The sequence below is a fragment of the Corvus hawaiiensis genome, chromosome 7, assembly GCF_020740725.1.
Source record: "Corvus hawaiiensis isolate bCorHaw1 chromosome 7, bCorHaw1.pri.cur, whole genome shotgun sequence".
NCBI lineage: Eukaryota > Metazoa > Chordata > Aves > Passeriformes > Corvidae > Corvus > Corvus hawaiiensis.
This window is the reverse complement of record NC_063219.1, coordinates 13,031,956-13,057,060: the sequence shown is the minus strand read 5'-3', so window position 1 is coordinate 13,057,060 and position 25,105 is coordinate 13,031,956. Positions and strand designations below refer to the sequence as shown.

The 25,105-nt window shown below is 36.2% G+C and overlaps 1 protein-coding gene across 7 annotated transcripts in view; it reads left to right on the top strand.

Annotated features, from left to right (window-relative positions):
• FAM126B (family with sequence similarity 126 member B) overlaps positions 1–25,105 on the top strand; it is a 68,867-nt gene that overhangs the window by 10,622 nt on the left and 33,140 nt on the right. For all 7 annotated transcript variants that reach the window (XM_048309217.1, XM_048309216.1, XM_048309220.1 and 4 more), the window contains 9 exons: positions 8,677–8,779; positions 9,684–9,762; positions 10,821–10,922; positions 16,710–16,889; positions 18,754–18,834; positions 19,471–19,586; positions 20,343–20,438; positions 21,323–21,439; positions 22,122–22,209. In XM_048309217.1, coding sequence (XP_048165174.1) covers positions 9,712–9,762; positions 10,821–10,922; positions 16,710–16,889; positions 18,754–18,834; positions 19,471–19,586; positions 20,343–20,438; positions 21,323–21,439; positions 22,122–22,209 — 831 coding nt within the window. In that variant the 5' untranslated portion in view covers positions 8,677–8,779; positions 9,684–9,711. The remainder of the gene's footprint in view (positions 1–8,676; positions 8,780–9,683; positions 9,763–10,820; positions 10,923–16,709; positions 16,890–18,753; positions 18,835–19,470; positions 19,587–20,342; positions 20,439–21,322; positions 21,440–22,121; positions 22,210–25,105) is intronic.

Genomic DNA, 25,105 nt, shown 5'->3' with positions numbered 1-25,105 from the left:
CTGCTTTACCAACTGCTTTTGAATTTTTTTTTTTTAGCAGGAAAACTGTTCAGTATTACAAACAAAACCCCAGAGTATCTGTGTATGGATGAGGTTATGTAAAACCGGCTGAAGATTAGAACATTGAGTACTCAGTGAGTTTTTTTCGAGTGCTAGAAAATGTGTTTGAAAACCTGGAACATTGTAAAATTAACCATCTAGACATAAATTCCATTCCCCTGTCCACGCAAAAAAGCTTGAGGAGGCATACCCATGAAGCTTGCTGTGTGGATTTTCAGTGCTGCTTGTTAAATCTGTAATTTCTCATAATCTTGAAAGACTCACATTTTCTGAATATATATTGGGGCAGTATTTGACAAAAAACTTTTAATTTTGTTCAGGCTATGAATAGAAAATATGTATGAAAATAGTGTGCATTTAATATCTTGCTTGTTTCAGTAGTGTTGGGGGGAGGAGGAAAAAAGGCTGTGTATTCCAACTGGAGTCATCAAGCACCTGTGGAAGGCTGTTTTTGTCTCTGTTTTCTTTTGTTGTTTTTGTTGTTTGTTGTGGTTTTACACTGTTGTAATGCTAGGTTTAGTTTAGCAGGCTGCAGCTTTCCCTGAGAGCTCAGCGGAGCTGCTTAGGGCACTGCGACCATTTCCCCCTCCCGTAGTCCATTTCGGACGGCTCCGCACTCTTGCTCCGGTAACTATCAGCTTTACAGCACAGTGACGGCGAAGGAGGCGAGAAGGGTCTCCCCATGAGGGTTTCAGAGGACCTTCAATGATTACATCCTGTCCCAGCGACCCCCAGAGGCAGGGAGACCTCGTGATGCGGGCGCAGGGGGGTTTTGTCAGATCGCAGGGGCGGTACCTGGGCGGAGTTGGGGTACAGGAACCAATAGGGAGGAACTCGAGGGAGTGGCCAGGGCTAGGGGCAGGGGGAAGGGGGGGGTGGAACAATGTGAAAGACATTTAATAAATGAATCAATGGGAAATACAACACCACATTACACTACTTTTTTTTATATACTGATGATGCCATGAAGATTTTTTGCCTTTTCTTTTATACCCCTGGTATACCTTTTTTACAACTTCTGTATTTTTAGTGCTTTTTGCCTACATTCTTGGACTTGTTTGTCAAGCTGAGAGACTAAACATTTTAGAAGCTTTGTAGTTAGGGATCAGTGTGCCCCAAACCCCAAGATCCTCTCCAGAACACATTCTGTAAACTAAGATAGACCTATCCAGGGGAAGGCTCCTTGGGGAGGGGGGCTCACTCGAGCCTCTGATTGGGGAATTTTTGATAGATATGCTAATTAGTAAAACCTATAACGTTATCTTTTGGGGGTGTGCATTGTCGTGCGCATTTCGGTGCATATGACCTGGACGTGTGCACCTAAGGATCCTTAAAATAAATACCAAGGTAAAATCCCTTTTCCCCTTCTAACCGTGTTTGACTCTTGATTTTAAGACCAAGAAAAGGCATCACTGATCTACAGCTTAGATAAGTGAAAAACATTGTGGAAAGTCTTGCCTAACATGCTGCATGAAAAATTGGGTTGATCTAAGTTGTTTCTGCTGTGTTGATATTGTGTTCCTAAAGATATTATATATATGTAGAAAAAAAATAGATTAGATTTCAGATAAAAGCCCACAAAAACCATCCAAACACCCTCCCCAAGTAACACTCCCACATATGTTAGTAACTTAGTGTCCTCACTATTTAAAAAATACATGAAAAATGAATCATTTCACACTAAAATATTCATTAGTCCTTTCTTATGACTGGTCGGTTTGTATTCTGTTCTAATGTTGGTTTAACAGTAGAAGAATAATGACTGTAAACAATATGCATTGTGTTTAACTATTCAGCAGTGAAAATTAATTATTAAACTCATACCAAGACAAAAGGGGTACCTGGTGTAGTTGTTGCACTAATTTACATTTACTACTGTTTTAATTCTCATGCAGTTATTTCACTGAAAAGCAGCATATACTTCCAAGTAATAGGCCACAGAGTGCCAATTATAGTGAGATGAGTTTCACAGTTTCATGAGAGCTTCTAATAAGGTGATGAAAAAGAGTTACTTTCTTTATAGACACTATTTCTTTGCCTGTTTTCTGTGAAGGAGAGAGTCCAGCAAAGGCCATATTTCTTGCTCTGGAGGAGTTCTAGTGACGTTACTAGTATGTATGGTCATAAACATCAATTTTTGTAGGACAATCACCTTAATCAGTTGTGTCAAATATGTTGACTGTTGATGTTCACATTGCTCTTAATGGGTGTGTCATATAGAACTAACATGGTCAGGAACATGTTTTATTTCTTGTGTGTGAAAATTCTGACTCTTAGAATCAGCCTGATCTCAATATAAAATTAACAGTGGTTTTCTCTCTGTTTTGTGAGTTGTTCTTTGCAGTTCTTAAAACCCCTTTCTAACTTTCAGAAAACTAGTGTGAGACTGAAAATTACTTACACTGAAATAAAGCTGAAGCATGACGTGTAAGAAGACAAGTTGTTTCCTCTGCAGTGACAGTTGGAAGTAATAAAGGCAGCTACAGTTTTAACTGTGAAAGTTGATGCAGATCTTAGATTTCAGAATTCTTGATGCTATTCTGCTTTACCTCTGAATAATGAACAGCCTCTGTATGTGCTGTAAGTCCTTCTTGTATGTATGATGGGTTCAACTTGCTCATATATTCCGTTAGGTCAAGCAGGAGAGATCTGTGCTGTTCTGAAATTGTGTCATCTTGATGAGTAGTGGTGTGATCAGTGATGTTTCATTAACTATATTTGTTGCTCAGTTTGCTTTTTAAAGTCTGGGAACTTGTATTGGAAAAGTAAGACGAGCATATCAATCAAAATTTATCCTTGAAAATCATGCGTCTTAAATGTGAATGATGCATCTGAGTCATATATGAAATTTCTGGCATCGTGCAATAAAACAATGTCTTAATTCTTATGGATCTTTATTTTAACTCTGCCATTTTGAAAGGTTATTTTGGAACTTTGTATTTCATCATTTTTTAAAAGTCAGCAAGATGACATAATTTTAGCTATAATTGAGGTAAATTCAGATAAATTTGGAGATTCCACTCATTTAGGAATTTGTGAATGTGTAAGTGAGTGTATGGATGGGGGGAAATTTGTCACCTCAGCTTAATCTATTTACACTCCTCTTCCTGGAGGTGGAGGCTTTACCATCTGGAAGTTGGAAAGATTAGAATAAGGGATTTCATTACTTTCAGCAGAGGATCCTCTGGGTTAGATCTCTTTGAGAATCGGGTAGAAGAAAGGAGGTTAGGTAAATTAATTAATGAATATGTAACCTAAATTCCATTTTGTGTGAATTACAGTTGGTAGGGAATACTGCAGTGAGGAATGTTTACTGGTATTGGAATTGACTTCAACATTTTAGTGGATATTTTTATAATATAACAGGCATTTATTTCTCTCAAGTGACGATTTTACAGCTCAAAAATGGGAAGCTGCTTAGAATCTTCAGCTTGTATTTCTAGAATGTTTCTGCTTGAATTTCTTTCCTTTACAGACCAAATAGTGATCTTAGCATAATGTTTGCAGTCTTATTCCAAAGTGCATATTGAGGGGGTTTTGGTGGTGTGTCTTTTTGTTGATTTGTTTTGGTTTGGTTTTGAATTTTGTTTTGGTTTTGTTCCCACAGAAATTCTGTTTAAAGATTTCTCTTAGCCTGTGTCTGTTCATTTTTAGTGCTTAGCACTGAACTCCTTAAAAAAACCACCTTAACTGTGATTTTGAAGTGTTAGTTTGCTGTTAGGCTTTTTTTTTTTTAGGCTTTCTTTTACTATGCATTTTGTACCTTTACTTTTCTAGATTTCATTTACTTCTTGAACCAAAACCACAAACAAGAAGGTGTTCAGGAGAGGTAGGGTTACATGGAAAGTAATTTGCATGGAAATGTTTTTGTAAGGAAAGAAGTTAATGCAGGCAAACTAGCATAGGAAGAGTTATTGCATATGAACTGATGCAAAGGGAGGACAAACCTGTATTGTCTAGCGTAGGATGGGTTATCACCAGGATCCTGACAAGAGAATGTTTTAAGTTTAGTGTAGGATGGCTACGTGAAGTTGTTTCTAAGGAAACTGGTGCTGAGAGAATAAGGTAACATTTCTGTGGCTAACCTACGTGTGTGTGTGTGTATATATATTTTTAAGTGCGTCAGGTCCTTATAATAGAATAATTAATGTGTGTTTTGTGGTATTTAAGGCTGCAGGATAATGTCTTTATTATTACTGTTTCCAAAATCCTTTAAGTAATGTAAAGGAGTATTTTTTTCCTATACAGAAGATAAGTTTCTTGTTCCACATTCTCAAGCATCTCAACTCTTTTCTGCTTTATTTGTTGCATGAACTCCTAAGAGAAGGATTTAGTTATAAGTATACAGTTGCGTGTTATTCGGGTTCTACTTATTTGCCTCTGTGGGGCGAATGGGACTTAAATTTTTCTCTGTAGTCACCTGACTTCTGTAGCTCTCTACAACTACTCTGTACAATACTATGAAAACTATGAAAACAGCAGCTTTAAATTAGTTTATAAAATAATATATGGTGTCTATTTTCAGTGTCATATTTTCATTCCCACTGCCCTAATTGTTTGTTTTCAGCAACTTTGTATCTGTAAAGCGCAGTTTCACTGTAGTAATAGTAGAAAGATAGAAGGTTGGCAGCTGAGCTTTGTGGGGCTTGAAATGGCACAGAAGATAATTTAGAACTTAAAATGACTTAGAGGAGGCTTTTTGGACCAGATGGGCTGTACCTTTTCTTTACCCCTTTTTTGGCAGCAGCTGAAATTGATACGACCTTTTCGATAAGAAATGGATCTTACTGTGTGAGTATGGTACCGTGAAAGTTTACAAGACTATTATCAATCATCTTTGACTTCTCTGTGGCAAGGCTTTCTCCCATTGTTTTCACATAACTTTCTTTGTTGCTGATACTGAAAAAGAAATCTTTTTAGCCTGGTTTTTACTAGTGAGTCAGAGTGGGCAGGGAAGAAATGTCTTATCCAAGTTGTTTTGCATGACTAAGGCTTGTCTAATAAGGCTGGCAACCTAAATCCCACATACAGAATACATCAGCATTTATATTTTAAAGTTGGAATGCATGCCTGTCTGCTGAAGCTTGCAATTAAATTACCTAAAAACTAGAGTTGGAAGAGTGCTCTTTCTATTGAAGAGAAGGCTCGAGCTGGCAATTTAAATTAATAACTGTTCAGAGGAGGTTTTGTTTCTTTCTGCCTTTGTCAGTTTTTACCTTGTTTCTCTGTGCTGCGGAGCTGTATGGCCAGGAGAGTTCTGGCAGAATGTTTGAACCTGTTTCTAATGGCAAGTTGCAGTTGTACCTCTGGTTTGTTGAGGACAATAATGTTTTAGTTTATTTTTTTATGTTCTTACCAAAATGACAGCTTATAAAAGTGTCTACTAAATATGGATACAGGGAAATCCCAGTGGTATTCGTGATATGTTATCATAAGAGATGTATATTACAATACATGTACTTTTAAATAAGTACAAGAAGTCGTCTACCAAAATTGAACATTTCCAAGGCTGGTTTTATTTTCTCTTGGGATTAGATTAGCATAAGAATCAGACCTTTTCTTCTTGCAGAGTTTCCCAGTCTTGTTAGCATGGGTGTGTGGTTGGGGAAACGTTTCCTACATACTTCAGACCACCTGATCTTATGTTGTCTTCTGTGTATTCTGCTTCCCAGAGGGTTGATCATATTTAACACAGGTGCTCTTCTTACAGAGCTGTGAACTTTCTGGATCAAAGAAATGGAATGTATGTTTAGTTCAGAGTAAGGATGCGTTCTTTGTGCTTTCCATGCTACTTTTGTTACAGAGGCAGCATGGAAAAATCTTTCTTCAAATACGTTTCTTTCCGTGCTCAGGAATTATAGCTATGAGAGGAGTGTTTATGTAGCTTGGAAGAACAAGCTATATTGATAATGGAGTTTTCTATTCTTTTAGACCTGTCACTCCGTAATGTTCTCTTGCACAAGTGGCACTGTGAAGAGATCATGTAGCATGAAGCATTATTCTTGTTGGTGACACAGTTCAGGTTTTAATTGCAAATTATTCTTCTCATGGCCTTTAAGGTAAAAATACATCATATTTTCATTCATTGTGCAACTAGGACTAAAATTACATTTTATACATCATGCCATCCAGTATATAATGGCCAAAAACTGGACTCATTTTGAAGCTCATGTCCTATTAATGTAATCTGTCCCATGTATGTTTAAACCAGTATAAAATCCTGGCCTCTTTAAAACAAACGTACAAACAAAAAGCCTGAATAAAATAGAAACCACCAACAAGAAAACCCTCTGCATACTTGAATAATCATATTTTCATAAATATCATAAATTATGACCATCTAATTTGTGGCACTTTTTTTTTTTCTTTCTAAACCCACTGTAATAGTTGATTGTGTAGCAAGTGGTACTGGCTCAGATTATTTGGGTAATCATTTGGTCTTGGTTAGCGGTTTAAATGCAGACTGGTAAATAGTAGTGTACTCGGTCTGTATGTCTTTCTTCTAAATGTAAGTGAAAAACAAGCTTTCTGATGAGCATAGTTGATTAAACCCTTTTTTATTTCTTTTACTGTAGTCAAAAATTCTTGGGGAGTTATCTGGGTTTTAAGTTTCATTATTCTGATAGTATATTGTTGGAAAAAACTTTATTTCAGACTTTTATATTTTCAAAGTTAAAAATATTGAGAATGGTGAATTCACCATCCCTGGAGGGATTTAAAAACCTTTGTAGATGTGGCACTCAAGGACGTGGTATATTGGTGGAGTTGGCAGTGCTGTATTAATGGTTGGACTCGATGGTCTTAAGGGTCTTTCTCAGTCAAGATGATTCTATGATTTGTGTGCTCAGCATGATCTAGGAGAGTGCTCTGACTTGATAAAATTCTGTTTACATCTCAACTGTAATTGACAGCTGCACAATGCAAGACTGTGACTTCCTTCAGAACAGAGTATTGTAGCTTTAGTATTAAGCATAAAGATTCCAGGTCTAATTTAACAGCCTTATCATATTCTGCTCATTTATGCCAAATGAGTAAGTTTAGGAGAAAACATTTAAACTATTATTTCAGGTGTTTTTGTGGGGAAGCTTTTTGGTAATTGATTTTTGGTATTTGATTTTAACATTGAGTGACTGCATTCTTTACTATAACTTTCCTGGTCCATGCTTTAGTATGAATTCAAACTTGCTTGCTTGTTCAGTATTTAAGAAATCTTCATCAGGCCATATGTAAAAATATTTTAGTATATTTAATTATTACTGTTACTAATAACTAAATTTCTGATTAGTTATTATGGTTCCTATATAAGAACCTTTGAACCACAGTAGAAAAAAAAACTAATGTCTTTTAAATAAACATGAGAAATCTCTTACATATTCCCTGTATTTTGTTTGCTTTGGGAGAGATGTGAACACTCTGGAAATGAAATTCAATACTCTTGGTTCGGGCTACTTCAACCTTGAATAAATATGCACAGGGCTTAATGTATTGAACCAGTTTACTTTAGAGACACACCCATGCAGTGTTTCATATATTTATATTTTTCCCCCCAAAGGTACAGCAAACCAGGGAGTGAATGGAAGCATGGGGTGTGCTTTACAAATGGCCTTGTGAAAATCCCAGACAGCCATCTGTGTGTGAGGCTGAGACGGTCCCACAGCTGTTGTGCTCGTGTGCCTCTGGAACAGCGTCCAAGTGTGCCTGGGGCAGCCTGGCCGGTGCAGAGCGGGATGGGGCACCGAGCTGAGGGGCTCACCCTGCTGCTTCTAAGTGTTCCTGTATAGAGTCAGCGGAGCTTGTGTCCTGTGAATTCAGCAGCTAGCTATCTTGCCTCTTTGTACAAGTCCTTAAAAATGTGTTTAATATCCAGGCAGATAATTTGAAAGGAAGAGATGATTTGTCCTAAAATTGAACTAGCAGGGACTGTAGCCAGAATAGATGTGGACTATTTCTGTATTGATACAGCAGCTGTGGTTCTGAAGCTTACTCTGAAAGAAGTTCCTAAATAGGAAAGCTTGAAGCTCAATGCATGGTAAAATCACTAATATACCTAGAGTTGGCTCCTATGTGTGTTGTTTGCCTCATGCTCACTGTGAAGGGATTCTGCAGCAAAAGGTGAGCTTTATTGTAATATGTGATTTTCACAATGACACTGAAGTTTTGGTTCTGTAAGAAATATGTACGAAGGACGTTGTAGTAAGGGAGAGAGTCCTTACTGTATTCCATTTAAGAACTATGTGTTCTCCAAAGTCAGGGTATGAATTCAGTTCACATTTTATCAAATTATTACTCTTTTCTTTCATCTTACATTTTTCTTACACTGTTCTTGGTAAGAACTGTGCCTGTGGTACTGTGCACCACTAAATATGGAAGGATTTTCCACTTAAGTGACAAAAGCCTTTTTTTGGTTGAAGGCAATTCCTCCCTTCCTCCCGCTAAAACACTGAGCTTTTTTTTTTTTTGGCAAATTGCTTTGTTGCAGAAGGATTCACATGGACTTTAGAGGCTTTGATAAACTTCAGTTTGTAAGGCTGAAAAATATTTACATTAATGTTTGCTTTACTTTACTATATTTTTTCCCTATTTTGTGATCATCATCGGGTTTCTTTTATCTTTTAGAAAACGGGGCAGTACTTGAAGGCTTGACAAATGCATCCCAGGTTGAAAAATTTCTGCATTCCTTCTCCTCTTCCTCCTTTAGAAAACTGACTTCTTTAAAGAGGTAAAGTTGAATGTCACACTTTTTTTCCCAGGCAGAGTGAACTAAAACTCAGCTTTTTCTGTAGCATGCCCTATGATGTTTTAAATTAAGTTCTTCTGTCCATGTCTCACTCTGACATGGTATCTGTTTCCCTATATCAAAAAAGATGTCTTTGTAAACTTTTGTTTGCAGAGATCTGGTTAGTTGTTCTGTTCCTTGATAGAATTATTTTTCAGTGTTTCTGCTGAAATGAGTCACTCAAGTGTTACTTGAATTTAAATTAATGTTATTTCTGAATTTGTTGTATTTTAGGATATTTAAACATGCTTTAGAAATCTGAAGCAGTTCCTTACCCACAAGAAAGTTTGTATTCTCTTAATGACTTCCTGCCAAGGGCCATTGAAAAAATGATACATTAACTTAAGAATTGCGTTGGGAAGCCTTACATCTTATTTCACTTCACTTTTCGTTTAACAAATACTGATTGTTCTTAAATACAAGTCTTTCAGAAATCAAAGCAAGTATGTTCTGAGAAGAGAATAGGTGATTGCAGCCATGGAGTCTGGCTAATAAAAGGTCATTTTTTTGTAGGAGTTCCATGACGTAACTTGTATGTCAAACATGTAATTTTTGGTTGAACTGAAGTAATTTTCAAAACACAACTGAAAGACAGTTGGCCTGAAGCACTGAATCCTTCTTTTTCCTCCTTCCCCATTTATGCACAGCACTTTAGACTAAGCAAAGAAACAGTGAAATAATTTTTAAATAATGGGACTGGTTGCCCAAAATGCAACTTTTACTATTGCTTTGTATTACATAATTCAGTTGGAAAGATATTTACAGCTTTTCATTGGGTAGGATTGTAAAAAACTAAATTTTCCTGCCATACCTAGTATTTAACTTCTTTTTTTTTTTTCTTCTGAAGGTAAGAGAGAAGCAAAAGAAGTAAGAAAATGCTGGGATCAGAACGAGGTGTTGTAGAAGAATGGCTGTCAGAATTCAAGGTGAACTGAGAAGATGAATGATATCTAAACCGTTGGCTTAATGCCGCCAAACATAGTAGTGGGTTTTTTTTAATAGAAAATACTAAACATTTTAAATATCTATTACTTGATCTTTCCATTTCTTATAATGCATAAAGCATGCAAAGGTCTGTGTAATTGAGTCAGCTGGTACATAATACATAATGCATAATTCTAATAGTATTTTATTTTTATTGTGTATTATTGTAGAGCAGAACACTGCAGTAGCAATGTGGTCTTTTAAAACATGTATTTTGTGTAGGTCAAGCTGATGGAATTTAACTAGCAGCTGGATAATGCTGCCCAAATTTCCAATTGAGGAACTTTTTTATTTAAAAATAATTAGTATATATTTATTTGGACTTTAAAAAAAAAATCAAAGAAAAATATTTTACTTTTTCCCCCCTATGGTCTGCATAAAATCAATTGTTTTGTCATGATGAATCTGAAGTACTTTTAAGCTATTTTGCATATTGATAATTATGGTGAGTGAAATACAGGATAATGCATAAACAAGAAAACAGGATTTCATGACTGATAAGAAATTAGTCTGTTTTTTAAATTAAGAATTAGTAATTCCTCCCATCATTGATGAGAGTAAGTCGTTATCAGCTGTCATTGGAAATTTGTTTAAGATTCAAGGATGCAAAATCCACAGATATGGTTGCTTGGGGAACACTTGAGGCTGTCCATGCTCGTTCTGTACTCCCCACACCTCTTAAATAAGTTTAGTTGATTTGATAAAATCTTCAGAAAGAGCCTGTTAAATACAGAATATAGAGTCCTTGTATCAAACTAGAGCAAATGATTTATGAAAGATGAATCTAAACTGCTTTTGGATTTAACCCTAAAAGTGGTTATGTGCTCCTGAATGCTATTTGTATGGAGAAGGATTTGTACTCAACAGCTAGGTTACAAGTCTGAAAATTTACTGAACTTCAGGACTTTTCTTTGATGTTGGGATGAGACTTAATTCTTTTGTGGAGATGTTGAATACTTGGAAGCATTTATTTGTCAGGGTAACCTTTTTTTTTCTTTAGGCATTACCTGAATCACAAATTTCCAGCTATGCAGCTACATTGCACCGAAAAAAACCACTGGTACCAGCTCTTTATAAGGTCATTCAAGATCCAAATAATGAGGTAGGAGATTTAAAAAACCTATTTTTATTCCCATTTCTGAATCTTTCACCTCTACAACTAAAGCTAAAGTAATGGAGAGGAAAATAGTTTGATTCTTTTTTCTAATGTAGTCTAACATGGGTATCATCCCTCTTTTTACTCTCTTGTTTTTTGACAGTTACTTTAATGCTTTTCTAGTAAGACACAATCTCATCTGCTTCCAAAAATACTGTTTATGCTGTCTGCTAGATTTTCCTTGCCACAGCTGACTATTATGTTTTATTCGGCAGGAGTTGGTTTTGGTGTTTTGGTTTGGGGTTTTATTTGTTGGGGTTTTTTGGGTGGGGAGTAGAGTTTGGGGTTTTTTTTCATTTGTTTTTTTTAGTTCCCAGAAACCACCTTTCAGTCATAACTGAGACAAAATAGGCCTTACAATGAAACTCAGAAAGACCAATGTGCTTCTCATGTGGTGGCTTATGACAGTGGAAGATGGAGTCAATTTTTTAAATGCCGTTAAGATAAAAAGATCTTCTTGTGCTTATACTAGTATCACTTTTGTGTAATTTGGTTTACACTGTTGTAAACAAGAGCAGAACCAGGGCCCCAAAATATAAATAGACACAATGAAAACTTAGCTTACCCTTGTATATAATTCATTTTGCATGTGACGTTAAACTGAGCTTTCCAACCCTTTGGCTTCTGCTAGGAGCATTTCTGGGCGAGTGTGTGAAATACAACTTCTGAATAAATCATGCAAGCATACCATTCTCTGATGTGTAAACTAGATAAAATGCTTACAAATACTTGATGTATCATCTGTGATCTCTCATGTATTTATAAATTAAATGGGTAGTGTACACAGCAAGGAAGTTCTTTATTTTCCGAAGTACAGTTCAGCCGCTTTAGGAGGCTGAATGCTTGATTGAGCTTCAAGGAGATTGCATAATGCTCATGCAATTTAAAAAAAAAAAAAAAAAAGGCTTCATAGCTGTCAGCTTCATTTCAGTATTATAAATAACCTGCATAGTGACCTTTTTCTTTGTACTGAAAAGCTACTGTTATTCCCTCTTCAACCTAAAGCCACCATTGCTGCTGTCTATGTATTTGTGTTTGTGTAGACTCCTGAAAATGTAAAAGCTTTCCTTTGCTTTAAGAGTAAACATTTGATTTATTTTTTTTAAATGAGCAAAGAACCAGATTTGAAAAAAGGGTATCTTTTTAGGGTGATCTTACGTTATTGCTCACTGATGCTTGTCAAATATTATTCTTTGAAACAGCTGTTGCTGTTTGGGCCTGATTCTGATACCAGGTATGAGATAAGCAATCCCAGACACAAAGATGTCTAACTTCAGGTTCTACTTGTTAAGGCAGGATGTATTTCCTTGTTGCACTTCTTCCAAACTTATTTGCGTGTGAGGAATATAACCATAGTAAATTCAGTACTTTACATAATTTTTAATAATATATGTCTCTAACTGAGAGGGTTTTGAAAATATGCTTTATAAGGCATTTTTATGCATTATTTGTTAGAAGGGTAATTTATGGCTTATGAAGATTAAGCATATCTGGTAGACTATTATAAAAATACACTTTCTGGATTCTTCTACTTGATGGGCAAGTAATTCTTTAGTACAACTTAATCATAAATTTGACCTATTTTTAAAACTTCTGAGAAGTGGAAAACTGTTTAGGGCAAACATGAATCTTTCTAGAATCACACAATTATATCTTGATAAGATATAATTTAGTTTATAAAATCTTAATTTTTATAGTTTTTAATTTAACATGGAATCAGCGTGCTTAGGAAGCAAACAACCAAGGTGTTTCTCTCTTTTGACAGGGGTCTACCAGTTTGAGAGCTATCAAGTGAAGGCAAACATACTGACAAGTTAAATACAATTATTACTATTTGCCTTTGAGGAAGTGCCCTGACTTTTTAAAATATAAAGATGACTGGAACAGAAATTTGCATAAAAAGTAGAGAGTGATCTTGCTTATAAACAGCTGATTTAACTGAATAATGTATTGATTTTTGTGTAGCATTTGAATTCAGAAGTCAAGTGCTTTTGAAGTACTGTTTTTCAGGTACTTTTATAATTTATAGGGTTGGTTTATGGCTGTAGACAATACTCTGTGGATGTTAAGTTAATGCACTACTGAAATTTAAATATTGAATGTTCATGTGGGGTAATGGGGTAATTAGGTTTAGCTCAGAAAGGGCAGCTATGAAACAGAATGAGATGACCTTTGCAATGCCAAGCAGTCACAGACCCAATACTCTTCAAATAATAAATGGTTTCACCCATTAGGTTATAGTTAAGTCTAAAATGAGCACATTTTATTTTCTGCAGTTGAATGCTTCAAAAAGGCAAGTATTTCCAATATTTGTCATGCATTTTCTAAAGCATTATATTTAACATCAAGATATGACTCTTAAGATTTGGAAAACTTGTAAAATAAAGCCAAAGGAAAGCTATTCATCATCTTTCTTAAAACATGACTGGTTTGCATCTTGGTGAAGTGTAAAATGAAAAGTGAAAATTAGATCATTGACACTTGCTGCATATTTAAGCCGGTAAAAATGTCATTTGTTTTTTTTATGCTTATTGCTGCTTATGCTAATAGGAAAGCTCTTATAATTGAAATTATTTTGTTTGTTAGGAAAGAGAGAGGATTATAAGAGATATTTTACTTTGGATTTTTTTGCTGACTTTCTGTGCTACTCAGTTTTCTTTGACTTTGGACTGAAAGATCTTTGGAATTAGAAAATGTGTGCCAATTCATACACCCGCTACTGACGACAAAAGCTCCATTTCCTCTGTTTATCCAGTGTCTTCTCAGTATGTATATTCAGAGAATTACTTGGAAGAGGCTGGCTCTTCGGAAAGCCAGATAACTAGGATGCAAGGAAAACATTTGTTCTTTCTCAGAGTGTCAAGTTTTGTGTTTCCAGGTGGAAACAGACTATCATACTGTACTTTGATAGGAAAATCCTGGGTGTTTGTGCTTTTGAAAATATTGATGTTTTAGCATCTTTGTGATGGCAGCTTTTTCTTGTGTACTTACAGCTCTGGACTGTAAGTATAGACACCAAAAGTACGATAGTAGTTGCAGGTTTTTACCTAAAGTAATTGCAGTTGTTAAACATTTTCCACAAGAAGTATGTCAACTACTAAAAGTAAGGAGAATTTGAATGCTTGCAGCATCACTGACTGGATATTGTTTGTATCTTGCTAGGGAGCATGTCTCCCTAGTCTTTACTTAAAAGACTAATTTTATAAAATTTTCATTTGAAAACTTGAATAAACTTAGTAACTACTCTGGTTGAGTTTCATCTGACTGAGCTAAAATAAATTTTTCTTTTCCACTGTTTTTAATGGGACTTGGATTAGACTGGCTAATTTCAAATAGGAAACAGCTTTGGGCTGCTGTCATCTCTAATCTAATAGAAGTACTATTTATAGCACTGCCATTGTATATATCTGGTTTCAGATAATATTTTTAGCTTTTCTTGCACTTGTCATCTGCCTGCAGATATGCTTATATGTTTTGTTTTCAGAGATTTATTTTTCTTCTTTCTGATCTCTTCTTGATCATACTTTCTTTTAAAGAAAAATCTACGACTTTATTTAGTGATGTCTGAATTACTTAGTAACCACTTTTAAATTTAGGCCTTTCATAAAACAAGGATACAGTTCTATTTATGAGGATTTGAACATATACTGTAACAGTTGGTTTTAATAATTATTGTCACTTTTAGACAGGAGTTTCTACTAAGTAAATATTGATTAAGAAAGAATATACTTATGCCTCTTATGAACCTAAAGTGCTACATATGTATGAAATACTGGAATAAATATACTACCAGAAAGCTGTACCATTTTTCGTTAAAATGATTGTAATAGAAGCTTTACAGACTTCTAATTGCATTTAGATCCCAAACCAAAAAGTGGTCAGTTATTTTATATCTGACTATCTTTCTATACATCTATGTGTGTGTGTGTGTGTGTGTGTGTGTATAGATAGATTTGCAGAAATCCATTTGTTCTAAATGAATGGACTTTTCTTGTTCTGTATCAACATGGTCAGTGTCAGCTTTCTTCCCTCTTCTTGTAGAGTCTCTCTTTGCTTGTGTTGTAAATGCTGGCTTCTAGCTTAGAGTAACAGGTCTGTCAGTCAGAAGCCTTGTTACACAAGGTACTTACACCAGAGCCTTGTTTAAGAAGAGATTTCCCTGACAGCTAAGTTTTATTTTCCGTAAATGCCATGTTATGGCTTACGTAATCGGTGGTTAAATATGGTGCGTTACACTGACCAGAATGTTGTGTGTTGGAAATGAAACTGTTTCCTGGGTGATGCTCTCTTAATAGATAATTCTGTCAAATTTATGTTTTATGTTTGTGATATACTAGTGGAAAATACCTAAGTGTAAATATAGGTATGTGAAATTGTACATAGAGCTTTACGGCATTGCACATTTATCAGACATTCAGACTATTCCCTTGCAGAAATGTTGGTCCCTCTGCTGTTAGCAAGGGACTCCTAAGTTTTTTAAGAGGGTGGATGGTTCACAACAAACCACAGAAGTACATCTTTGTGCAGCATAGCAAAAGTATGACTGTCAGTTCCACAGGAAATTTGTGGTACTGTGATTGCGATGAATAGACAAATTAATGAAAAAAGAATGCATCAAAGTCCATGAAATATGCTGCTAGTGCTCTGAAAGTCCTAAGGTGCATATGCCTGGGAGCGAAAGAGGGGTCATATATGCCTTATCTAATCTGCTGTGTATGTCTGTATGTATAAGAAAGCTGCATGAGGTATGTACTGTTAGAAAGAATACTTGAGATTCTGGCCTCTGTTTTCAGACTCTGTACCTCTTCTGTACAAATACAGATGCCTTAGGTTACATGTATGCCTCTGTCTTTCTGGACAGTGAATCCCATAAATATTTTCCTTATGTCAGATCATCCCTTTTCGTAGAACACAATATTAGATAGTGGTCACAAACCTTATGAAAATTTGTCTTGAAAATTTTAATATTTTTTCCAAGTTGTTTTTTTTTTCCCCCAAGTTTTGATTTTGGTAATAAAAACTGATTAGTCATGGGAAAAAATGAGACTGTTTGGTGTGGTTCTTTCTGCTTTTTTTCATGTTTGTTAACAGTTCCATGGGTGCATCTTAGGTATTGGTTTAGCACTGTAGGCTCTTAAAATGGCAGGTTTACCTTACTGACTTGATAGGGGCCTTTTTTTTGATTCTTGTACTGAAACCTGAAGTGCAGCTCAAAATGAAAAGATCGGTTTGCATTGTAATGAGCATTCACACTTAATTGGTTTTGAGACTCAAAAGGTGTAGATAAGAAATTAATTCATATTTCTGTCAATAGACTTGTCATTAGCAGCTAATCTTTAACCTTTGTACTTTTGTAGACCTTACAACTGCACTAAAGTTTTATGGTGCACATAGTTCAAGCCACGTGTCTGTCACGCCTTAAATCCGTACCTGCATAGAAAATAAACCTCGTAGTGACAGCCCTAGAGAAGAATCTTCTCAAAGCACACAAGGTAGTGTCTGTAGTAAGGCCACATGTCCAAATACTTCATACCAGTGCCCCTCAGGTCTGTCTTTATGGATCTCCTTAAACGAGCGTAGATACCATTGTGATTCATTCACTTACTTGCCATCAAGGAATGCAATTTTTACTGACTGCAGTGGCTATATGATATAGCCCCTATATTTGTTGTTTCACTCTCCCTTATTAGAGAATCCTGCCAGTAAGTGATCAGCTTTTTTGCCTTTCCACAGCTCCTGGAACCTGTTTGCCACCAGCTCTTTGAACTTTATCGTAGTTCTGAAGTTCGGCTCAAGAGATTCACGCTGCAGTTTTTGCCAGAGTTGATCTGGGTTTATCTGCGTCTCACTGCCAGCAGGGATAGGCAGAGTAATGGTTGCATTGAAGCATTGCTGCTTGGCATTTACAACCTGGTAAGTGAGATGGGTTGGAATGGCTGAGGAAAGTTTTGATCTGAAGTTTTGCATCACTGACCACTAGGAATAAAGTAAATTATTGGAACAACATATTTAAAATTAAAATACACTTAAAGGAAGGTGTATTTAATATGGAGAAAAGCATAATGAAGGTTTAGAAAAGATGGGTTTGCAAAAATTTTTTTTTTAGTTTGTAGTTACCTTTCTTGTAAAAAATATTTTCACAAAAAAGGATAATCTCATGGGCTTTCTCAAACTTCAATATGCTTCTGTTTGTAAGGAAACTAGGTAGTCCCCCTTAATGTTGCAAAATAGAACTTTTTGTGATTGTCAGGCTAATTTTGTGATTAGTCAGTCTTGATGTGTCACTTCCCCTGCCCTCCCACGTACTCTAAACGTGCCTTTTTAAGGGTAACTTGAAAATGAAACCACTTTGCATGCGAGCACTGATACATGCATGTGTACGTTTGAGTCAGATAATTGTTTTGAGGGGAACTGTAGTTTTAAGAATAAGTAAAAGCAACTGTAAATTATTAAATTTGGCTGTTGGATGTAAAAGCAGTTTTTTGCATCCTTACCCTAGCCTGGAAATGTTTACTTTTGTAATGTTATGAGGTTGTTTGATAAATTTAGCAATACTGCCACAAGAGGCATTCTCTAGTGAGAATTTCTGTGGTATAGGACCTTAAAACATACTCTAATTCTATCACCCTTCCCTCTACTGTCATTGTAAACCCCTCCTTTAAATTGTGGTTATATTTCTACACATAAGACACAGAACAGCCAAACTGTAATTCTTAAAATGTGTTCTAGTTATGTGTTATGTTAGGTCCACTCTAACAACTGGAAGATCTAGTTATTTTAGATTTATTCTGATAGAAAGAAACCATTGGAAACTGCTTGCTGATTTTTGGTAGTGTTTATTGGATTGAAGTAGCATGTTTATCTTTTCTCCTGTTTTTTCATGAATGTTCTTCAGTTCATTTGAAAGTCACATTGGTGATTCAAATTTTTTAAGGACAGTAATTTCTGCATTCTCTCCATATTCAGAAAGAAAGAGACCTCAAAATGGACAGTGGTTCCCACTATTTTTCATCTTTAATAAAGTTGATATTTTTCTGCAGATATACTGAGAGTGAAGTTATTTTCTGTATACTTAGAAAGTGAAAGGGATAAATAAATCTGCATTCTGACAAATTCTGTCAGCCGTTCTCCTGTTGTAATCCTTGAAGCCTGCTACAAGTACTGAGCTACTGTGTGCTGAACTTTGACATAAACTGGAATGACTGGAGCTCATTGTCTGAAAATTTGCTGTACAAAGTGCAAAGGCAGGATTTTAGACTCCTTTTTGCTATAGTCTTATGTAATTGCCCTTAGTATATTTTCTTTAAAAACTGCAGGGTTTGCTTATGTAGTAGCCTAGCAACTACAAAATCTGACCAGTTTGAATTGGAGAAAATATTGTGTGTTTCCTCCTGAGGAAACTTTGCCAGTCCCCTTGATTTCACCTTTTCTTTGTGGTGCATTTATTATGAAATACTAGCCATTGTCAGCTAGTGACTCATCAGCCCTTCTGTGTCAGTATCTTTAGTCTCACTGATCGAGGAGCCAGTGCTGGGGTTTTTTTAAGTATTGCACACTGATTCTGCAGAGGAGTTTGTGATAGAGGTCTTTTCCCACTTCTAAATATGGATGTTGATATTGTCGATATTCTGCGAACGCACAAAGTCCTTGGGGTGTTAATAGTCTCATCAGATCAGGACATCTAACTTACTTTGTTAAATTCCTTCTAAGAGTTGAAAGTTATTCCAGCTCCTATCTCCTTACTTCTGTTTGAGTTCTGGTTTTGTTTTTAATGCAGGAAATTGCTGACAAAGATGGAAACAACAAAGTTCTGTCTTTCACCATCCCTTCGTTATCTAAACCCTCAATATATCATGAGGTAAGAGAGCTGCTGTGGTAAATTAAAATTGGATCTATTAGAGGGATGAAAACTGGATCCATTTGATGCCACAGGCCATTTTAGATGCATCTTGTTGCAGTAAGTTCAATGTCTGTAGCTTGCAGTTAGTGTAATAGAATGCAATAGAATTTGTAGAAGAACAGGAGTGTAAATGTTGAAAAATCTTTGCTGACTGCCCATTTTTAATAGAGGTTAGTTATGGTATAGCTGCAGCTGTGATTTTTTGCCTCTTACATGTTAGTATAAAAGTAGTCTTCCTTCTAACTCTTCCTTAGTTCAGTTAGAACTTGAAATTGTGTTTTCCTTTCTCTATTGTTTCTGGACAAAGGGTCTATGTGATTAGGACAAACTTACTGTATATGGATATGTAAGACTCAAAGTTGAAAATGGCTCTCACCTGCTGTATTACTTGTAAGTGTGTACACTTTACAATACCAAAACTAGGTAATGTTTTTAGATTTACTGTATTCTGGAGTAATCTTCATTTTTACAGATCACAAGATAAGTGTGCCTTTTGCCTTGGGTAGTTAGGAGTTCTAATGCTTTTGGGGAATTTTTACTTACGATTTGGCTTCTCCCCCCTCCTTCCTTCCTTCTTCCACCACCTACTTCTAGCCCTCTACCATCGGATCCATGGCTTTAACTGAAGGAGCGTTAAGTCAGCATGATCTTATCAGAGTAGTTTACAGTGATCTTCATCCTCAAAGAGAAACCTTCACAGCACAGAACCGGTAGGTGGATGCATTCTTAACGTTAAAGGTGCTTCACTAGGGAGACAAGTCCTTAAACAAGACCAAATATATTTTGTGTCAGTCCTTTCTCAGCATTAAGTGCTTGGAAATAAATCTAGAGAACAGCCTTGGTAAGCTTGAGGTGTAATTTTCTTTTTCTTTGTTCCATCTTTGTATGTTCTTCTATTAGTTAATTTTGAAGAATGACTTCTCTGTCATTGCTGTGTCTGCAAAGAATATTTTTGGTTTTATGGCTGTCTATTCAGTTTTTCCTGGAAGTGTAACAAAATTCAGCTTTGGATCAGGGGCTGTGACTCCTTTTTCTACAGGAAAAAGGGAATGGAGTGAAGTGGATAGACAGAACCAGGAGTGAGAGAAATTGCCCTGCTGTTTAGTGACTGCCAGCTTTACCTGTGTCTAAAGACAGCACTGGGAAAACTGATAAAATTATTTTGAATGCATTACAGACATTTCCACTTCTATAACTGTCCAAATATTATACCATACCCCATTTTCTTCATAGTTCCTGCATATGCTAATGGCTTTCAGGAATAATAAATTTAAGTGTTTATAGTGAACTTTTGATAGCCTGTTTCAAGTTAGTGAATTATAATGAAAGAGGATTAAAGAATTTGTGTGTTTACTTCTGACACTTCTTCCTGTGGGGTGCTTTTTGAGACTGAATTGCAGATTTCTTGTGTTAAATTTCAGTGAAATATTAAGAATAAAAACAATGCAAGATTTTGCTCTTTTCAGGTTTGAGGTGCTGAGCTTTCTTATGCTGTGCTACAATTCAGCTATTGTCTACATGCCTGCTTCTTCTTACCAGTCGCTTTGTACAATGGGTTCCAGGTGAGACACTTGCCTTTGAAGTAGTCTTCAGGGTCATCTAGACTTTTGAATATTCATCAAGTAAAGAAAAGTGCTTTCTGAGGGGGATGGATTAATTCTTGGTATGTTTCCATCATTTTCACTTGAGTTGTGGCTATGTTAAATTTGCCAAATAGGTTTCATTTTCCTGCATCTGAAAATTAGATCTGTTCTTTGAGTATAGAAGCAAGACGACATTTTATATGCAAGGGATTTCTGCTGTTTTGGAAACAGTACAGCAGTTGCTATGTATCAGTGGCCATCTGTTGCTTCCGCGATGAAGATTCAGATAGTAAACTGATACAATAAGGATATAATAAATTACCCTGTTTTTTATGTAGGCAGTGTATTGGAAGCCAGGCCCCTTTTTCAAGGGTCAGAAATATTTCTTACAAGGCAGCTGAGAGCAGTTCTCAAGACTACAGTATGTGTGTTATCTAACTTTAGGTATAAGGCAACTGCATGCTGTCATCATACATTAGATGGGAGGTGACATACTTCTCTTCTGTACCACTGAAATGTCTCCTTTAAAGAAAATTGGTTTCAGTTGCTGAATTTTAGGGAGAGTCTCCTGGCTGGTAGTAGAGAACATCTTGCCACCCTTGTTCTTTAGAAGCTGTTTATGATTTGAGGAAAACAGGTGGAGTTATTGGCTATATGGGAGTAACACTGGACTATCAGCAAGCCACATATCAAGGCACTGCTTCAAAACTGCTCTAATCATTAGGAATGCAACATAAGAATGTTCTATGTTGTGTATTTATATTTTAAAAAGTAAATTCGAAAGTTACGTAAAATATCTGTGATACAAAGACATTTGTAGTCTTCATGGAGTCAATACTTTCTTGTAATGGCGGTTTTTTTAGGCTGTGTGTGAGTGGATTTCCACGGCAGCACGAGAAACGCTGGAAAGAGCCCTGTGGTAGAGTGGTGTTAGACCCTGACTTCATGGTGCAGCTGCTCACAGGTGTCTATTACGCCATGTAAGTAGACCAGGTTTTCTTACCTAAAGAGAAAGGTCTGCTTTTACATGTATTAAAATATAAATGCCACTTGTTTTATAATTGAAAAAAATAGTTAGACTCATAAGACAAGTTTATATTCGATTCGTGTATTTCCCATTACTTGCTCATTCAGCCAACAGATAATTTGAAAATATTTTTGTCGGCAGTGAATTAGGTGATAAGGCTGGCAGTAGGTCGTGAAGAAAATTAGAATTCTGATTTCAGCTTCTTCCACCTTGCCACTACCACAAATACCTTCTGTTCACAAGCATAATGAGCTTGGATGCCAAGATAAACTGATGAAATGCAGACCTCTTGAATGTCAGTGGCATCTGAAATAGCAAAAATACATTTCTGGTACAAATTCAGTTCTGCTAAGTAGCATTAACATTTGCATATTGACCCTATTTTTTTTAAGTTTGTCCTGATTATGCGATTAATTTTGTCTTGCTTGGGGGGAACATGGAACAGCTTTCTTGTTACACAAACAAGGTAATAAAATACTTCGTACTGTTAAAAGAAGTTAATGTACACTGGAGTGTACGTACAGTTGATGAATTTTCTACATAAGGTGAGAAGTGAAAAGCTGGATTTGGGCAGAAAAAAATACAAGTTTGTTTTCATAAGATGTGGAAGATAAATATCTGTCTTTACTTTTTAGATATAATGGTCAGTGGGAACTTGGCCAGGAGGTATTGGAGGACATAATTTACAGAGCACAGCTTGAACTCTACTCACAGCCCCTCCTGGTAAGAAACAATCCATTGTAATTTATGGGCTTGGTTAACAGTATGGATGTGTTTCTGAAGTGGACTGGTAATGGAAGCTTTTGTGTCCATTCACTGCACTATCAAATGCAAGTGATTTGTTAACAGCTGGTGTTTTCAACATAGCTATTTATACCATACTTTTTCTGCTGAGTATTAAGCCAGGGTGTTGGGTTCTCCTGGGACTCACTGAGGCTGAAAGCTAGGATTTTGCTAATATATTACAGTTGTCTCAAAATGTTTACGTTGTTTTGACATAGGCTACTGATCAGTGGTTCAAAGAAGCTTAACTGAACAGTTGTATGTTGTAGGGCATTGGTTGCAAAAAAAGGTGTTTGCTTCTAGACCTTCATCAGGGCTGAGAATAAGCTGTGGGTTTTAACTGATAACAAAGGAGAGAAAGCAACAGCAGCATAGAGCTGGAAGTGAAAAGGAGCTCCAATCCCAGAGTCAACGCCAGATTTTGTTTGATAAAAGTCACACAGATCTTAATCTTTACCTTGTTTGGAGGAGCAGCAATAAAATGGAATAGTTCTGATTGTTAGGGGTGGGGATTTTTCCAGTTTTCACTATATTTGCCGTTCCAATTGTGAAAAGAGAGAAGAGAAATGGGGAAAGTGGTGAAACTGGGCTGGATGCAGGTAGATGTGATTGGGAAGGATGAGAAGGTTGAAACAGAGAAAGGAGAAGTTTTTGTCAGATGTAGGAATGAGAATCAAAAGAAGAGGGAAAATTAAGGAGAATAAAGTAAATTAGATTGCTGTTTCAGTTTCTGCATTGGAATTGTGGCTAGAAGCCTTTAGTCCTCCTCTGAACTAACAGCAGTAAAATGTCATTGCTTTTTACATAACTGACGAAGGAGCAATTGGCAAAAGTCTTTTTATGTGGCAATCTGAGATCACTCTTTTCTGAACTAAATTGCATAAAATTATTCTCTAGATGTATTAATATTGGCTGTAAAATTTATCTACAGGCTTTCTGACACTGCTGCATTTAAAATGCCTGCTATCCATTGAATTATTATAATAGTTGATTCCTTTTGGAAATGACTCATCACTCCATCAGATTGAAAGTTTTAAATTAAATATTGAACCTGCTGAATTGGGCCATCCTATCACACTACTACGTTTTAAAAGTGTGTAGGAGGATCTGGAACTTGATGATATGACAATTTTTAGTTTTCATTGTTCATTTTTAATCAGTTTGTCCTTAGAGATTACTTCTAGTTATAAGAATCTTCTAGAACATCGGGGTTTTTTTTTCCAACGCTCCTATTGATACTCCATCCCATTGTCTGGTGACATCATGACATTACCAATTTTTACCCTTTCCTGGTTGTCAGGTTTTTCCTGCATATGCATGCAGGCCTATCAGTGGAGTTTTTCTTTTCAATACTCTGATCATTGTCTAGTTTTACTAACATTTTTGAAAGTAGCTTTAAGAAATTGTCAGTTTTATAAAAAAAATTACCTGCACATCTTTGCTCTAATGCTATATTTTCAAGCAATTTGACTTTTTCAAAGATTGGAGCCCTTTCCTCTCATTGGATTCTTCAGGAGATGTATATAATTTAGCAGCATTATAAAATTCTATATTTTAAACCTAAAACTACTAGCACCAAATAATTATCATCTGGGATGCTTCACAGGTAAGTTTCTAAATTCAGCTTCTGCCTAGGATTTCCTAAGAGCAGCAAATTCTTTGAAGTCTATTTAATATTCAGCCAAACCCCCACATTAGGATTATTTTTAGATACCTGTATTCAAAGTATTTGTGTGATTACAGGAATAATATCAGTCATCATTACAATGAGAAACATCATGGTCCTTGTGCTTGTTTCTTGAAGAAACATTTTTGACAATTTAGTAGATCCATGCTCTTATTTACATAGGTTTTTATTGCTTGTAGAAAGAAAACTAAGCTAAAAAAAACCCCAAGTTGAAAACCAGCATCAGAAAGCTATGAAGTACCTGTAATCTGTAATGTAATCTGGTCTTCTGTCACTCCTGCCCAGAGACTGCAGTGGAAAGGGCAGGAAGCAACACAAGAGAAAGGCCTTTTCTGGTAAAAGAGAAGTATTTCTGTTAACAAATGCTGGGTGTTGTTCAGGAAACCTGAGAGTTTCTACAGGGACAAACTAATCACCAAGTGTCAGAATTAGTACCACCTTGGACCTGGGGAGTAGGCGGTTCCAGTCAGTCTTTTCCTCTGAACAAAGAGTTCTGCACGTTTTTCAGACAGGAATCCCATTCTTCAGAGCAGAGACACACAGGCTTTCTTAGTCCAGTGCACAGGAACCATGTCAGCAAGTCCCTGTTGTGACAGCACCTTTATCCAATGTATTTTATTGATGCACTTATTGCTCTTAGTGAATGTTCTTTCCTTGGAGCTCCTTTCTGGTAGGCAAGAGTGGATGTCTGGCCTGAAACCAACCCTCCTTTGTCATTGATAGTTCCAGACTTGTCTTGCCAAGTCTGAATTGTGCTGTGTGTTTGTTTTCCTGCCTTTCAGTGCTGGATTAGACATCATGAGCAAGTGTTTTTGCATCCTGAAAGATCGTGGTTTTGAGGGTGTTTTTGTCAGACAGGGACTGTGACTCATTCAGACTGGTTATTTAGATTATTTCAAGGATTTACTGTTGCATTGATTTTTATCTCCATATGGTTTTCCTCCGTCCCCAGAAGTAAAATTTGTGCTGTTAGAAAGGGCCAGCTGTTAAAAGGTTCAACAAGCAGAAGTGCTCTGTCACGATTCTGGTCATGTTGCAGAGCCTTTTGCTATGATTTTTTAGATTTTTTTGTATACCAGCAAGGGTATCTATTCAAAAGAGATAGAAACTCCAGTGAGTAGACTATTTTGGAAGATCAAGGTGTGTTCG